The sequence below is a fragment of the Mus pahari genome, chromosome 12, assembly GCF_900095145.1.
Source record: "Mus pahari chromosome 12, PAHARI_EIJ_v1.1, whole genome shotgun sequence".
Taxonomy (NCBI): Eukaryota; Metazoa; Chordata; class Mammalia; order Rodentia; family Muridae; genus Mus; species Mus pahari.
In genome coordinates, this window is record NC_034601.1 from 67,786,270 (window position 1) to 67,803,457 (window position 17,188).

General features: G+C 40.0%; 1 protein-coding gene across 1 annotated transcript; it reads right to left on the reverse strand.

Moving 5' to 3' along the window:
• Positions 1-327: 327 nt before the first annotated feature.
• On the reverse strand, positions 328-12,939 carry Hspa13 (heat shock protein family A (Hsp70) member 13). The gene is made up of 5 exons (XM_021209148.1): positions 12,864-12,939; positions 11,085-11,425; positions 6,544-6,757; positions 4,674-4,841; positions 328-3,713 (listed from the first exon to the last, which is right to left on the reverse strand). The coding sequence occupies exons 1-5, from the start codon at positions 12,886-12,888 to the stop codon at positions 3,046-3,048; spliced, it is 1,416 nt and encodes a 471-aa protein (XP_021064807.1). The 5' UTR covers positions 12,889-12,939; the 3' UTR covers positions 328-3,045.
• Between the last annotated feature and the right edge of the window lie 4,249 nt (positions 12,940-17,188).

Sequence of the window (17,188 nt, forward strand, 5' to 3'; positions counted from 1 at the left end):
AGGCTGCATCAGTTTAAGTGAGATAGTGTCAGGATACACTCGGGAGAAAATTGTTGACTTGTAACTCTTTCATGTTTTGGATATAATCATATTTTAATGAGCCATTATTTCTTTGGTAGAAACAATATTGTATGTCTAAATTGCTCTTAAAATATGAAGTGTCTGAACCCCAATGGTATTTTTTCTTCCAGTAATTTATTACTGAATCATTTTAAAATAGTTCTATCAACTTCTTCTTCTTTTTTTTTTTTTTTTCATTTCCCCTAAGCGAACTATATGGCACTTGGAAGTCAGAAGGAGGTGTCCAATGTCCTGGAATAGAATTACTGATATAACTACAGTGGCGGATGATTGTGAGCTACGATGTGGAGCCAGGAATTGAACCAGGGTCTTCTGCAAGAACAAGTACTCTAAAACACAGAGCTATCCAATAAGGCCCCAGGGGCTTATTTTTAAGACATCATAAGATAGAAAACAATATTTGTCCAAAAGAATAACACAGATTTTATTAGAAAATTATGAAGTACTAACTGTCAACTGAAAAGATTACAGTTTGGGGGCGGGGGTACGCAGACTCATTAACTTTGTGGATCAAGTCAGCACTTAACTCCACTGGTTACAAGTTATAGTTTGTTAATCAAAGTTCTAAAGAAACTGTTTACATAAGAATTAGCTCTTCTAAATTAGAACTATGCAGAAAACAGCAGAAATGCCAGCAGACATAGGATGCAGTAATATGTGACACTTCTGAAATTTTATCACTTGCTAGTGAACATCTGTAAGCATCACATCGGCTCTCTCTCTTTTTGCATTTATATACATCAAAAATATACTTCAAGCTAGTCATGGGTGGAAAATAAAGTACATAATTTAAAAGCAAAACTGCAAATGGTATAGATTTACAACAAAATATGAATTACCTGTACACACATTTTTTAAGAGGCACAATCTGTTCTATACAGTAACTGTCATATTGAATTCATATTATACACAGTGGTATCTGATAAGTGGTTTGAGTGAAAACAGTACCAAAACACTGATATGAAATAAATTACATATTACTTAGTATTTTTAAAGTTACACACTTAAAAAACTTTAGTCAAATGTACAACTAAAAAGCAAATTTTATGAAAAGTATTACCGGATTTTAACAAATGGCCCCTTTCAGGATTCACTTGTACCTTTTAAATAAACTACACTGGTGTCAGGATTAGGTATACACGACTCTAACAACTGTTTGAAGACAATTTCTCTCATGGTTTTACCATTGTAACTACTGGGGAAGAGGATGCTAATGACATAGCCCCACCTCCAACACCACCATACTGCTTTTTCAAACAAATATTTATCTTCCCATTTTAGTATTATTTATCTGCTCCATTTTGCAAATTGATTTTGTTCATGTCTTGAGTTGTCATACATCTGAGAAATTCAAGTTTGCTGTTTATAATCCTAAATGGCTAGCGTGAGAATTCAAAGTGCATGTGGAGACTGTAGTACATGTAGCCTCAAACAGGTTCACAAACGTTTTTCAATCTAAAAAGCAAAGATTCACAGTCTTGAATATTTTCAGAATGCGTGAAGGGCTCATCTTTGGCATTTCTCCATTAGTTGTAAAATAAAAGCACGGCATTTTATGTTTTTCTATCTACCTAGTTGCACGCGCTTTGGTACATGGAAATGACTGTTATTTAACGGCAACTTCACTACTGAGCAAGGAAAAAAAATTTTTTTAATAAAGCTACAAAAAAAAACCCCAAAACAAAAAACAAACAAACAAACAAAACAAAAAAACCTACCACCTTCCAGCATTACTCTTTGGGAAGCTGAAGTGCTTGATCTTGTTCAAAGTTTTAGTTCTCTTCTTTAGTTATTACAACACTGATAAACAGGATATACTTTAAATGAACAAGATAGCCAGGATAAAATTCTTATATGCAAATACTTTCATTGAAGCAAATATAATGACATATATCTTCCAATAACATGGGCATCACAAAGTAACCAGAGTATTTTCTTCACTGGCCCTTGTGGCCATATGGCTTTCTTTCTTCTTCTCTCCTCCCCTCCCTATCTCCCTCTAGTTCTTTTGAGACAGGAACAGGATCTCACTAAGTTGCCTATATTGGTCTAGAACTTCCTGGGTAGCTCAGACAGGCTTTGAACTTGTGAGCCCCTTGCCTCAATGTCTTACTTAGTTTGACTATAGTCTTGCATTTCTAGGTTTGGTCCTGGGAAAAGGGGAAACAACATAACCAAAACCAAACAGCTGCTACAAATATCCAACGGTCTTGGATGAGTAATACAGCTTTATTGTGACATCAACACTTTGAAAAGGCAACTGGTAACTTTCTACTGTCTTTTTATTCTTACAAAGCAGAGGTGTGAAAATACTAGCAGAAAATGACGCTCTGAAGATAAAAAAGGACTACAGTATAAACAGGGCATGTCTACTATCTGGCAGAAAGAAATCTGAATAAATCTTTAGCTATTTTGGGAAGAAAAACTGGTCTTTCAAATATATTAAAATCTGTAGATTAGGAGGATGAAACATGTAAAAAGAGTGGATTTTTGAAAGTACAAATCACATGGCAGTTGGTGAATACTATCTATGCAGTTTAATAATACTGCTATCTCCCAGCCAGTGTAAACAGCTGACATCACAGTCCTCCAAGTCCTTAAGAGTTATATGTGAAAACCAAATAAAGAAATTATCAGCCCTACTCATAAAATTCAGTAAGAACTTGGGCCTCATAGTTGGCACGATTTAAAGTTTCCAGACTAGTAAGTGCGGATGGCTACCTACTTCCAGAATCCAGTAATCAACTCTGTTACTTTAGAAATACTGAGCTTTTTTTTTTTTTAAACACACCCAAACAAGACTCATCTGGTCATTCTAAAACAAAACACTATGTAAGGTTGTCCTGTATAAATGTCTTTTTGGGAATTTTTGAGTGACTTCATGGACTTCTTTTCTGGAGGAGGCGTCACATGGAAATCCTTACCACCACAAGACAAGCTCAGTTACCAACACTCCCTCAGAGTTCAGTTGAAGTTGGTTTTCTGTAAATGCTTATTGGGAATTTCTAAAGCACTAACTTGGAGAGGCCAGGAGCCTCCAACAATCCCAGCTTGGATGGCCACTCCTGTCACCACTGCCAGGTCAGGGTCTACAGATGTATTCGGGTCCTTTCCAAAGAACTCCTGAATAACTTGGCGGATCCGAGGAATGCGAGTAGAACCCCCAACTAGAACCACCTCATCAATTTCAGTCTTGTCTAAGTGGCCTTCTTTTAATACTTGCTGAATGGGTACGAGTATTTTCTGAAAGAGATCTTCATTGAGGGTATCAAAGAGCTTGCGGGATACTTCCGTCTCAAATAAAACCTGACTTTTTCCACTCTTGCTTTCAGAAAGGCCAGGTCTAAACACTCTGTCCACATGGTGACCATCCCCTGGGCTAAGCTGGTCTGTTGGCAGTTCAGAGTCACCATTCTGAGGTTTCCCGCTGTTCTCTCCCTCTACAGTGAGTAACACTGATACCTGGGCAGACTGATGCAGTGTCAAGTTTAGCTTGACCATTTCCACCGCCTGCCTTAATCTGTGGATTTCCTCTTTCCTGGAAGGGAGAAAGCCGTATGTTTGATAGATCTCTTTATATAAATACTGAAGCAGCCTCTGATTGAAGTCTTGTCCACCAAGTTTATTGTTTCCTAAACACAGAATTAAAAACCTTATGTCATATATATGCATATAAATATAAACTCTGTATGTTAAGGTATTCTAAGGATAACAAGTCTTGTAATATATTAAGGTTTTACTAATGTATGTTGATTAAAAAAGACCTATGTTAAAACCATTTTAACCTAAATGGTAAGGGCAGATGGTTACCTACTTTTAGATTCTAGAAACGGTTTTGTATCAGCTATTATTATTATTTCTATTTCTATCTTCTACTATTGATAACCAGTGCCTTAACAGGGTTAAAAATCCTAAATGACCTAGAAGAGAGTACCTCAATGACATCAAATAATTTTTGATAAACAGAAGAATAAAGGCAGCATCTACCTGAAATTGAAACACTGTCTCATTTTGTAATTTTTACGATTAACAGGTACCAAAAATATAATCTTGTCTTACTGTTAATAATTAAAAGCTTAATAGAAATAGTTCTATAGGAAAAAATAATGGAATATAAACTCAGAGTATATATTTTGGCTCTATGGAATTTGGTTAAAGAGTGAGAAATATATATGTTAGGATGCTTATGTGGGTTAATAAGCACCCTTACATTTTAACCTAAAAAGCACAAAGCAAAAATCTTAAAAAGAGATTTAAAGTAAATGATCTTATTTCTTCAGTGAAACTCATGTTGCCTTTCTTAGGACATCCTCATCCTGACGCATGAAACAGATGAAATAACCGACTGGCTTCATCTTGACATTTTTTCCTGTTATCTTCCCTTTAACCATCATCAAGGAAGCGCTAAAGGAACTTACTTATCTGACTTACAGGAAGTCCAGCCATTTTATTTTGAAAGTTAACTCTGATCTGTACAAGATATAAACCTATAGACAGAAACATACAATATTCTGAAAACAAACCCGCGATCCTCCATGCTGGGCAGACTGAGGAGAATGTGCCTGCACTTCCTTAGTCTGCACGTTTCTTACCAGACATTGCTCGAGTTAGGAACATCCCTCCTTGTTTATTCAGTAACGACACATCAAGAGTTCCTCCACCCAAGTCTATGACCAACACATAGAACACGTCAACCTTGTGGAGACCATAGGCCATCGCTGCTGCTGTAGGCTCATTTATCACCCTCAAGATCTTCAGTCCTGAAAGACCACGGAAGGAAACAGTTTCTACTCAACTTGTAATAGAAACATGCTTGTTTCTGCTTTATTATGACCTTTACCCAGCAATGACAAAAGCAGTGGGAAAAATACAATAGTATAAAAAAATGCAAGTTTTTTGTTTTTTGTTTTTTTTTCCTGAGACAGGGTTTCTCTGTGTAGTCCTAGCTGTCCTGGAACTCACTCTATAGATCAGGCTGGCCTCGAACTCAGAAATCTGCCTGCCTCTGCCTCCCAAGTACTGGGATTAAAGGCATGCACCACCACCACTCGGCTAAAACGCAAGTTCTTTTTACTGATATAAATAAAATTATTCTTAAAGAATACACCATAAAAAAAGAAAAACCTAAGTTTAGTATCTTGACATTTTATTAACAATTGAAAAAACTCTTCCAGCCTTTTTTAATATTGATACTCTACTTAGAAATATATAGTTGTGGAAATATGGTCAGCTGATCTTGTGTAAAAGACCACATTATCTTGAATAAGATTCCTGATTTGCACTAACTTCCCCGCTTAAAGTAATGTACAAGCTGTGAGCTACATCAGCATTTCAAACTCTGGAGACTCTCCCACGGATTCCACTGCCCTTCCTCTGGTAATCGCACTTCGCGCTCTGTTCTGGTCATGTGTGGGGTCCTAGAGTCAGGGACTTAGGAGTCACTGTTTCAGGGAGGCATGCCTGGTCATTCTATAAGCCACCCCTATCTATTTCTGACTACCCTCTGGGCCTCCATTCTTCCACTCATGCTACATTCATGATACATAAAGACTGTATAGCAGAGGATGGCCTTGTTGGGCATCAATGGGAGGAGAGGCCCTTCACCCTGTGAAGGCTGGGTGCCCCAGTCAGTGTAGGGGAATTCAAGGGCAGGGAGCAGGAGTGGGTGGGTACGGGAGCACTCTCATAGAAGCGGGGGTGGGGTAGGGGGAGGGGGAGGGATAGGATAGGGGGTTTCTGGGGGCAGAGGGACCAGGAAAGGGGTTAACTTTTGAAACATAAATAAAGAAAATATCCAATTAAAAAAAAAAAAAAAGATTTACCAGTAGCTCTGAATAAGAGGTAATTGGTCCTCCAGAAGCAAAGGACACTGCTGCTTGCTCCCCATTAGGAGGGACATATAACTACTATTACTGATAAGTACAGGAAGTTCCCATAGTAAAATGTTACAAGTTATGTGCATATTATGCTTACTCTACACTTCTATCTATTTGGATTCAGCATCACAAAAGCAGGATTTATAGAGCAGGTTGCATCGTTTTTAACCTTGCGAAGTCTGGAACCACTTCACCTGAACAATGAAGAGAACATACCTTAGATCAGGAGCACAGGGTGCTCATGCTCTCTCACACAGTTTGTCATATGCCTCATTAGCTTAGCTGCTTCTTTTCTTTTCATTTTATAAACATATTTTGAGGATGGTTGTATCCCGGTGGACTGAACCTAGGCTGGGCCTGACCCTCTCTAGAGAAGTAATCTATCAGAAAGCTACAGCCCTAGCCCTATACTGCTTTTTCTCCCCATTTAATGTTGTACCAGAGTTCATAATTATCATCACGAATCTATATAAAATAGACAGCTAACTCATCTGCCATATAGTTTGTATGCCTACAGTTGATTTACAGAAGATGTTAATCCTAACACAATCTTGAGAAAATGTGCGTCAGTCAAGGGTGCTATTACCAGCAAGGTTGGCAGCTTGGATTGTTGAATTTCTCTGTTGTAGGTCAAATTCTGCAGGCACAGAAATGACAGCATTGGCAACCGGCATGCCAAGGTATTCCTCAGCCATTTCCTTCAGCTTCAGCAACAATCGAGAGCCGACATACTCTGGAGAAACGATGATGGTTTCGTTACTTGTCACAGAAAACTCAGCCATCCCATTTTTGTGTAAAACCTGTGAATAGGATTTGAAAAGCAAGAATGTAAAGATATGTATGTATACACAAAAGTCCAATTACTTTGACATGCACATATTGGATTGATACAACAAAAACCACTAAAACTAAAAAAAAGCTCACTATAATATATCCAGTACCCCTTTCCAGGTTAGAGTTCTCTGAATGTGATATTTAAAAACTTACTAAATAAATCTGTGTTACAGTTTTCAGTAATAGCCAAACAAAAGTCAGGAATGTAACAGAAACCTAGGATATTCCCATTGCATTCTCATTGGAAGAATGCATTACAACACCCAGGAGACTCCTTTTCTTGGAGCTGCTGGCCCTCAGTGGGCATGTTTTCACTCAGACAAAGCACTTTAGAAGTTCTGGCCAACATACACAAGTAGCCAGCCAGTATCACTCATTTTGGGGCCATTACTTAGTAAGATAATCTTTTGTTTTGTTTTGTTTTGGTTTGGTTTTGAGTCAGGGTTTCTCTGTATAGCCCTGGCTGTCTTGGAACTCACTTTGTAGACCAGGCTGGCCTCGAACTCAGAAATCCGCCTGCCTCTGCCTCCCGAGTGCTGGGATTAAAGGCGTGCGCCAGCACGCCCGGCTGTAAGATAGTCTTAATGACAGCGCTGCAATGTCTGCAATACCTGATCCCCAGGATGGCTCCAGAGCAAGGAAAGCCCAGAGAACACAGTGAACAGTGGGATGGTCCACACTCTGGGTAAGACTCAGAAGCCCAGTGAAGGACTTCATCATGCTCCCCCGGAACAATTTACTTATTGGTCATTTATGGGTGTTTGCATTTCATATTCATGAAAGTGGTAATTAAAACCACAGAAAAGAAAATTACAGAAACTCAAATCACAAAGGAGGCAACACTTTATTTGGGAAGCCGTGATGATACAAGTACCTAGTGAGTCTAACACATGTAGACTCATTAGACTGCTTCAAAACTGATTAGAAAAGTCGAACACGGGAGAAACAAACCATAAAAGTCAAATGTTTAAAAATAACACTGAAAACTAAATACAAAAAAAAAAAAAAAAAAAAAAAGCATTAAGATGTGTCTTTGTCAGGGTTTCTATTCCTGCACAAACATCATGACCAAGAAGCAAGTTGGGGAGGAAAGGGTTTATTCAGCTTACACTTCCAAACTTCTGTTCGTCACTAATGGAAGTCAGAACTGGAACTCAAGCAGGTAAGAAAGCAAGAGCTGATGCAGAGGCCATGGAGAGATGTTCTTTACTGGCTTGCTCCCCCTGGCTTGCTCAGCCTGCTCTCTTATAGAACCAAGACTACAGCCCAGAGATGGCACCACCCACAAGGGGACCTCCCCCCTTGATCACTAATTGAGAAAATGCCTTATAGCTGGATCTCATGGAGGCACTTCCCCAACTGAAGCTCCTTTCTCTGTGATAACTCCAGCTGTGTCAAGTTGACACAAAACTAGCCAGTACAAGATGGAAATCCAAAAGGGGGGAAAAAAAGCAATCAGTGCAAAGGGTCAAAGTTCATACTAATTACTGTAGGAATCAAAAACTCTTCTATCACTGAGATTTCATGAGTGCCTAATACTTTGAAGGGAACAACAACTTAGACATCATAGAGATGATAAAGTATTTTATTGTCATTAAAGAAAAGAGAAAGATGTCAAACCAGGACAAAGAAGAAGAAATGCAGAATCAGGCCTTTGTGAGTTGTAGGCCAGACAAGCCTACAAATTTAGTTCCTGTATTAATCAAACAATCAAATCAACCAATAGAATTTTTAAAAGAAAGAAAAAATAGCACTAAATATAACTCCTGTGAAGCAAAGGAAAGACGTTTAATACAAAATGCCATTTTTCAGTTCTGGGTTGTCCAACACGGACCTGGGTGTGCAGGCTGACCCGCTCAAGAGGCTGAGGCTTTATAGTTCAGTGACTGCTACAGAGCACGACCTACCTCAGTAAGTAAAGAAAGTCATACTGCCTGCTGAAGACACGGACACTCCAAAAAGCAAAGGTTAAGAGCATGCAGACTTTCAGAACTACAATCTGGGAATATAAATAAAATTCCTAAAAGTGTCAATCAAAATGTTGAGATTCCTCCTTACACTAATCAGAATGTCTAAGATCAAAAACTCAGGTGACAGCAGGTCCTGGTAAGGATGTGGAAAAAGAGGAACACTCCTCCATTGCTGCTGGGATTGCAGACTAGTCAGTACAACCACTCTGGAAATCAGTCTGGCGGTTTCTCAGAAAATTGGAAATAGTTCTACCTGGAGACCTAGCTATGCCATTCCTGGGTATATACTCAAAAGATGTCACTATACCACAAGGACACGTGGTCCACCATGTTCATAGCAGCCTTATTTACAGTAGCGAGAAGCTGGAAACAAACCAGATGTCCTTCAATCCAAGAATGGATACAGAAAATGTGGTTCATGTCCACAATGGAATACTATTCAGCTATCAAAAATGAGGACATCATGAATTTTGCAGGCAAATGGATACAACTAGACAAGATCATCCTGAGTGAAGTAAGCCAGACCCAATAGGACATGCATGTTATGTACTCACTGATAAGTGGATGTTAGCCATAAAGTACAGAATGCCTAGGAGACAACCCACAGACTAAGAAGTTTAACAAGCAGGAAGGCCCAACTGAGGATGCTTCAATCCCACATAGAAGGGGCAACAAAATAGTCACGGGAGGCAGAGGGACCTGGGTGGGAGAGGGAAGAGGACGGGAAAAGGGGAACAGGACCAGGTATGGGGCAGGGGGCAGAAGAGTAGCCAGGAAAATGAATGGAAATATGAAGACTCTGGGAGTGTGTGTGGGGGGAACCCTCTAGAAAGTCCCCGAGACCTGGGAGGTGAGAGACTCTCAGGACTCAATGGGAGTGACCTTATCCAAAATGCTCAACAGTGGAGAGGGGGAATTCGAAGAGTCCACCTCCAGAAGAAAGACAGGGCCTCACCTGGAGGGACAGGATTACTAACTCACAGTCAAAATGTCTCACCCAGAATTGTTCCTATCTAAAAGAACTGCAGGGACAAAAATGGAGAAGAAACTGAAGGAAAGGCTGTCCAGTGACCTGCCCAACTTGGGATCTATCTCATGGAGTGCATCAAGGTCTAACACTATTACTGATGCTATGATGTGCTTACAGACAGGAGCCTGCCATGGCTGTCCTCTGAGAGGCTGTACCAGCAGCTGACTGAGACAGATGCCGATACCTACACCCAACCATTCGACTGAAGTAGAAGACCCCTATGGAGGAATCAGAGGAAGGATTGAAGAAGCTGAAGGGGAGGTGACTCCATAGGAAAATCAGCAGTCTCAACTGACCCAGACACCTGGGAGCTCCCAGAGACTCAGCCACCGAGCATACACGGGCTGGACTGAGGTCCCTGGCACATATATAACAGAAGATTGCTTGGTCTGGCCTCAGTGGGAAAAGATGCATCTAATCCTCAAGAGACTTGAGGCCCCAGGGAAGGGGGATGCCTGGCGTGGGGTGAGCAAGGGGAAGAGGGAATGGGTTGAGGAACTGTTGGGGGGGCGGACCAGGAGAGGGATAAGTACTGGAATATAAATAAGTAATTTTTTTTAAAAAGCTCACACATTTATATCCAACTCAAAATTCTACAACACAGGTAACATTTAACAGACACAAAGAGAAGGGGCAATAAAATAGTCACGGGAGGCAGAGGGAAGGAGGGATCTGGGTGGGAGAGGGAAGGTGACAGGAAAGGGGAACAAGAACAGGTATGGGGCGGTTCACATACATACACACACACACAAACACATGTATATATGTATATATATTGAACTTCAAAAAATAGTGTGACAGTAAGTAGCAAAGTATAAGAGATAGTTCTGAGATAGAGTAACTATGTAATGTCATAAAATAGCAGTTCCACAGCCGTTAAAGCTAGTGAAGTGAATGCACTAAATGTGTGTAACATACCGACACACTTCAAATAAGTCAGAAAGCATGACAGCAAGTGTACAAATGTAAGCATACAAAATGTACACACATAGAGAATACCTAGTCACAGTCCATGGGGCTTCAGCATCCTTTCTAAAATATCTTGAGAGAACTAACTGGAACTGTGATGATGGCGGAATGAGTGCACATCAAGGCCTCATTTCCTGACCAGGTAGCACCAGGAAGTCACTGAACTGATCCACCCTGCAGTTGCAGTGGGATTTCTCACTAAGAATACAACTCCCTGACACATAAAGCCAGCGGGGATGAAATGATGGGCACTAAGAAGCCAAAGCACGGATTCAAACAGCACAGTTAAATTAAATGGACACAGAGTGTAGATTAATTTCCTACCTTAAATGGGTATCTGCCAACTTCAGCCTCCAGCTCCTCGGGGGTGAAGCTCTTCCCTATGAACCGTTTGGCGTCGTAGATTGTGTTTTGAGGGTTTGAATCAGCCAGCTCCAGGCTCTCATAGCCCACATACACATCACCGTCCGTGAAGGACACCATGCTTGGGATGCTGAGATGCCCATTTTCATCTGGGATCACCTCCACTTTTCCTGTCCCAGGAAAAAACACACCAACTGAACAGTAGGTGGTACCCAGGTCAATGCCAATCACTTTGGGCGTAGGCAATGGTAAATACTGTTGTGCCAAGTAGCCAGCCAAGAGGAGAGTCAAAACAGCTGAACCTGCAAAAGGTAAACAGGTAAGTTTCTATGAAGCTACTCCCATATACTGTACCTATAGCAACATCTCCTTAATAGCACTTTTAAAACAAAGCATAAAATATAAAATATTTTACTTTAAAGGATTATTAACTACTTCTTTTAGGCATAAAGTTTTTAACATTCCATCGGGCTACAATTAAGAACAAAGTAGAAAAAAAAAAAAACCTCAAAACTCCAAAGCCCTCACAACTGTATTTTTGTATAATCCATTACATGATAAAAAGGAATAAAATGCAAAGATATTTAAGTTGAATGAAAATATCACAGATGTGAAGCAAAAGCTGGATACAGTCCAGTCTTCTTGGCTTACTGCTATTTGGATGGATAGCTTCATAAATACCCGTTATGACTAAAATGAAATGCCATTATGGAATTCTCACGACAAACGCTTTTTCTCACAGAGAAAGCTTTGGTATGTAAGTCTAACCTCTTTGATTACTGTCTTTACCCATTCAAAAGGATAAAATACAGAAGTTGGATATGTTGATCTGAAAACTGCTTAGGCACTACTGTTACCTCATTGCAGAGTCCCAGAAGAGTTTTTGCACCTTTAAGCATTCATTAAGGACATACTTTTCAGAGAGGTAGTTGTTAGGGACGAAGTATACAAGTGCTAACCTTGATAGCAACAATATGTAAGCTTCCCCAAGGCACCACTGTAGGGCCCACAAAGCGCAGAGGCTCAGCAAATGCTTAAGGGTAAAGATCATATATAAACATCTGGCATACTGTACACAAATGCGAAGAAGAACATCACTTTGAGTTTAGAATTAATATCTGACTTGGTTTCGCTAGTCTGCGTAATACACCTGTTCCCACTCAAACCCAGAATGTCAGTCTGTAGTGCTGTTGGTAATTGCAAGCTCCTTCAAATCAACGCCTGGCGCATCACAGCCGACCAAGAACCTATCCACTTGTCTCTTCCCACCTACTGACAAATCTCAAAAGCATCTCATCATTCGGCAAGGGAATGTTGATTCCCATTCGAAAGAGCATCCAGCTAAGAATGGACAGAGGGACCTGAATCCCTCCCAATTCCGCATCCTGAGGGAAGCCAGGAGTCTTCAATCTCGAGATCCCCTTCTTATTCACAGTGGGTTCTTGCACAGAGATCGGATTTCGGCTACCAATTCAAGACCGAGGTCTTTAGCATTCCTAGGCCCTCGTCCCTCAGACCTGAGGCTGGTGGCAGGACCCCAAGAGGCCTCCGGCAGTTAGACCCCCGACTCCAGGCGCCCCGCCCCCACCAGCTCCAAACAGCCTTCGCCCCCTTTTGCAGGTTCCCTTCGGCTGCGTGACCTGTGATTCAGGGAATGAGCCAACCAACCCTTGCCCACCCAGACCTCGTCGAACCGCCCCGTCGACTGCCATAGCTGCAGGGACCCCCTGAGATACTGACCTAAGATCGTCATCTCTCCGGCCATCAGTCCCGCCGAACAGGCAGAAGGATGACTGTACCGACCTGAGGCACCGCCCCCTAGCCGCCGGCTGTCGCGCTGCCTTGTGGGAAATGTAGTCCGTCGGCTCCGAGGTAGCCGGAGGAACTACGACTTCCACCATAGCAAAGACTCCATCTACCATGAGGCCGCGGGGCGGATTTCACTCAGGCCAGTGAGGGAAGACTCGCCCTCCCCACGCACGAAGGCCCAACAAACCAGGCTTTGTTGTGGCAGCCGCGTCTGGGAAAGGCCAGGGTTTGTCATTCATCAAACCCGAAACGCCGCGAGCCTACTCGCGGTAAAAACAGTCCTTGTAGCCCCGCCTCACCGCGTTGTATTGTGGGAAATGCAGTTCTGGACTTTCCAGAGCTTGGAAGCCATAAAGAGGATAAAACCAATTAAGATTCCGAGGTGGGTTGCGTTGCCAGGTTGGCGGGGAATTAAAATTTCCGTTTTTTTGCTTTTTTTGGTTGTTGTTGTTTTGATTTGTTTTGTTTGTTTTGTTTTGTTGTTCAGCCTCTTTTTTAAGGCTAATATGCCTTTGGTCGAAATCAAGATTCTAGATAGACTTCTCCTAAGCCCTCCAAAGTCCCCTTAGCATTCCACAGTGGGGCAGTTCTACCGGAGATCCCTCTGGTGTACCTGCTCTTTGCATTGCAAACATCCTTGCAACCCTTAAATGCATCGGCCAGCCCGGTGCTGTTGGCAGTAAATTATTTCACGGTCTCTTCAGGAATGAGGTTTATCCAAGACCTCAAGGTTTAGCCAAGATATTTTCAAATCTAATACTAACATTCAAATGTGCTGCTACAAACAAATATGGAAAGATACTTTCTACTTTTAATTTTAATTAAATGCCCAGAATTGTCTTCCAGGACAGGTCCTTTCACGTCATCCGATTACTTTCCCCCTGGCGCCATAAGATACGTTAGCAAAGCACTGTGAAGAAAACAGATTTATTTTGGCTCAGAGTTCAATGGTACAGTTCCTCATAGCAAGGAAGTCAAGGAGGCAAGACCTTTAGCCAGCTGTGCCCATTGCACCCAGTCAGGAAGCAGAGAGGGGAAAGGAAGGCGTTTCTCTTTTTTTATTCCGCCTTGAACCTGCTGGATGTCGGAATAATAGTGCCCATAGTTAGGCGAAGTCTTTTCATCTCGATTAATCCGGCCAGAAACGCCCTCATATACACATCCGGAAGTTTACTTCCTTGATGATTCTGAATCCCAGCAAGAAGAAAAGATTGACTACAATTATTGAGAGAGGATGCGGGTGCTGTTTACTATATAAAACCTAATGTTTTTTCCTCACTGTTTAATATTTGATATGACTTAAGGACTCTCTGAACGTGGCCATACTATTACTATTGGGAAAGTTCATGAACACTTAAGGTCCAAGAAACGTAAATCTGCTTCTGGGTCTTAGACGCAAATCAAGTAGTCCCAACTGACAACAGGTCTACTAGCTGTGGGAATGAACCTCTACTGGCTTTGCACTTGTGTAAAATCTTGTATCTCTTAAAGTTTCTAGCTATCTATGTACTTCATCTATGATAGGTTGGTTTATATCTATGTATTGTCTATCTACCTACCTATTATAGATAGATATTATCACACATACATATATAATGATTTTAAATATGAATTATGGCTAACAGAGAGCCATTATAATATACTTTTGAGTTTCTAAATACTTGGCTATGTGAAATATGAAAAACGTGTGAATATATGACTACTATTAACCGAAGTTCTTAGGAAGAATGAAGAAAGCATAATTCAAACATCCAATTGATGATTTTGATGGGTAATGATAATTTTAATAAATATTATTGAACAGTTACTGTGTGCTTAGCACAGTGGTAGCCATTGACATCCATAAAGGAGAGAGAGAGAGAAGGTAAATTCAGAAATTTAATTCAACATGCTGTGTGCCATAGGAAAAGTATGATCACTGGGAAGGAACAAGATCAGAGAAAGCCTATATAGTTTTACCTTGAAGAAAACTTTCAGTAGTTGAGAGCTGTTTTTTTTAAAATGTGAGAGTCAAGGTGTAAATTGATGGGAAGATACAAAGTAACCAGGTGTAACAGTCCAGATAAAAGTACCCCAGCTACCAACAGTGTAGAAGCAGACAGGCATTAGATTCACTAGCCATGGGACCAGTATCACAAGGATCAGTGATAAACACTGCTCACTGTAATTCCCACTGCCCACCATGCTGTTGTCATTTGAAAGAGAAATGTCTCCTACTGGCTCATGTAGTTAGACACTTGGTACCTAGTTGTGGCTGCCGTTGGGGAAGTTAGGGAAGTTCTAGGATGTGGAGAGCTTTCGGAGACAGTCCATCGCTGGGAAGCAGGCTTTCAGAGTTCTTAGCTTGACTGCACTTGGTATGGTCTTTTAGCTTCCTGCACTGGTGGCCTGTTGCCATGTCTCTCCTGCCAAGACGAATATCTAGCCTTCTGGAACTGTAAGCCAATGTAAACTTTTTCTTGAGTTGCTATGGTGGTTTGAGGTTAAAGGTGTAAGCCCTCCGTTACCTTGACACCATACTGCACTGGCCCTTCTTGGACTCTAAACCCCTGAAACAGTAAGTCAAAGTAAACACTTTCTTTTATAAGTTGCCTTAGTTACAGTGTTTTACCACAGCAGTAGGAAAGTAATGAAGATACTCCCTTTCAGTCAATGATTTTAATCACAGCAATAAAATGGTAGCTAGTATATACCCTTTCCTTTTGCAGTTTTCATTTAATATGGGACCATAAACAATATTATCTCAGAGAAGAAAACCCTTACCCCCAGAAAGGAATATAGCATGCCATACACAGGTTATTTTCATTGTTTGTTACTGACTTAACAAAGTGTCTTAAAACTTATAGAGGCCTAGTGTACAATTATTTGGTACATGTTTTCCTGGATCATAGTTCTGTAATGATGTTACTCTTATTTTAAATCATAGAGTTGTAGGTACTTTTGTTATATGTCCAGCTATTTTTCCTCCTGGCCCCAAGCTCTTGGAATAACGACTCAGACTCAAAATATGTTTACTGCTACAACCACCTGGACCTATTACATTTGTTAAAGAAAATGTTTTATTCTTTTTGAGTTATTTTTTATTGTAACAGAAAAGAGAAATGTAATTGTTAATGGGATCATTTCAATGAAGGTAATCTATAGTAATAATGTACAATTAATATATACATGCATATATATAATAAAATTAGCTGTTCTTTTCCTAAAACTTTTCTTCAGCAACATTCCAGACAGTATAAGCCTATATCAGTGCTGTCTACTTGAAGGATTTCAAGAATTAGCAATGTGTTGATTTATTCATGAAGATGATGATCTCAGAGACCTAACAAGATAGATTGATGTCCTAGGTTTATTCTTTTATTGATGTGGATTTTTTTCTTCTAAGTTTTTAGGACAACTGAATACATTTTCTTTTATAGCCTATTGTAGAAAGTTTAGACATCACAATAATGGAAACTCTGAAACAAACCAGCTTCCCTTTGTCTTGTATTCTCTTGATTTTTCTCTGGCACAGATAGATGTAGCATGCCTATATATTTTGTCAGGAGAAATGTGCTTAGAGCATATGCAATACATATTTTCCTGTAGTTTATAGCAGTTTTCTACATGTTTATAGTTTATTATGTTCAAATTGCAGATTTAATAGATTATATTGCAAGACTAATTTTTAGCTTTCTTCAATATTTAATAAATAATAACTAATATTAATACTAATTTAATAAATACTATTATTTACTATATTAGTATTTATTGATTAATCTTCATTTCTTATTAGTTTAATAGCTTATTTTGATTTTGATTCTTGTAATACATTTTGGTTGTTTTCTTTTTGCTTTGTTATTTGTTTGGTCTTTTGTTTTGTCTATTTTTTGTTTTGTTTTTAAAATATTATTACTCCCCTAGTTACTCCTTTGATTTCCTAGCAGAGCAACTATTACAGGTGTGAACATCCACAACCAAACTCTTACTGATTGGTTTTTAATTATCTTTTGAGACTATAATATAATTGCATCATTCCCCCTTTTCACTGCTTCCTTCCAAACTCTCCCACAAACCCCTCCTTATTGTCTTTAAAAATCATGGATGTTTTTCATTAATCGTTGTTACATACATACGTATGTGTGTGTGTGTGTGTGTGTGTGTGTGTTCTTAAATACATAAATACAATATATTCAGCTGTATAATGTTACTTGTATGTATCAGTTTTAATGCTGTATATGCCATATATAATCCACCCCTCACCCCCAGTCCTCATG

Excerpts from the sequence above, each read along its gene's own strand:
- Hspa13 (XM_021209148.1), bottom strand. The coding sequence starts at position 12,888 with ATGGCCGGAGAGATGACGATCTTAG. Across the intron at positions 6,758-11,084 it reads TTGGCAGATACCCATTTAAG|GTTTTACACAAAAATGGGAT; the intron begins GTAGGAAATTAA and ends TCCTATTCACAG. Across the intron at positions 4,842-6,543 it reads CCAAGCTGCCAACCTTGCTG|GACTGAAGATCTTGAGGGTG; the intron begins GTAATAGCACCC and ends GTGGTCTTTCAG.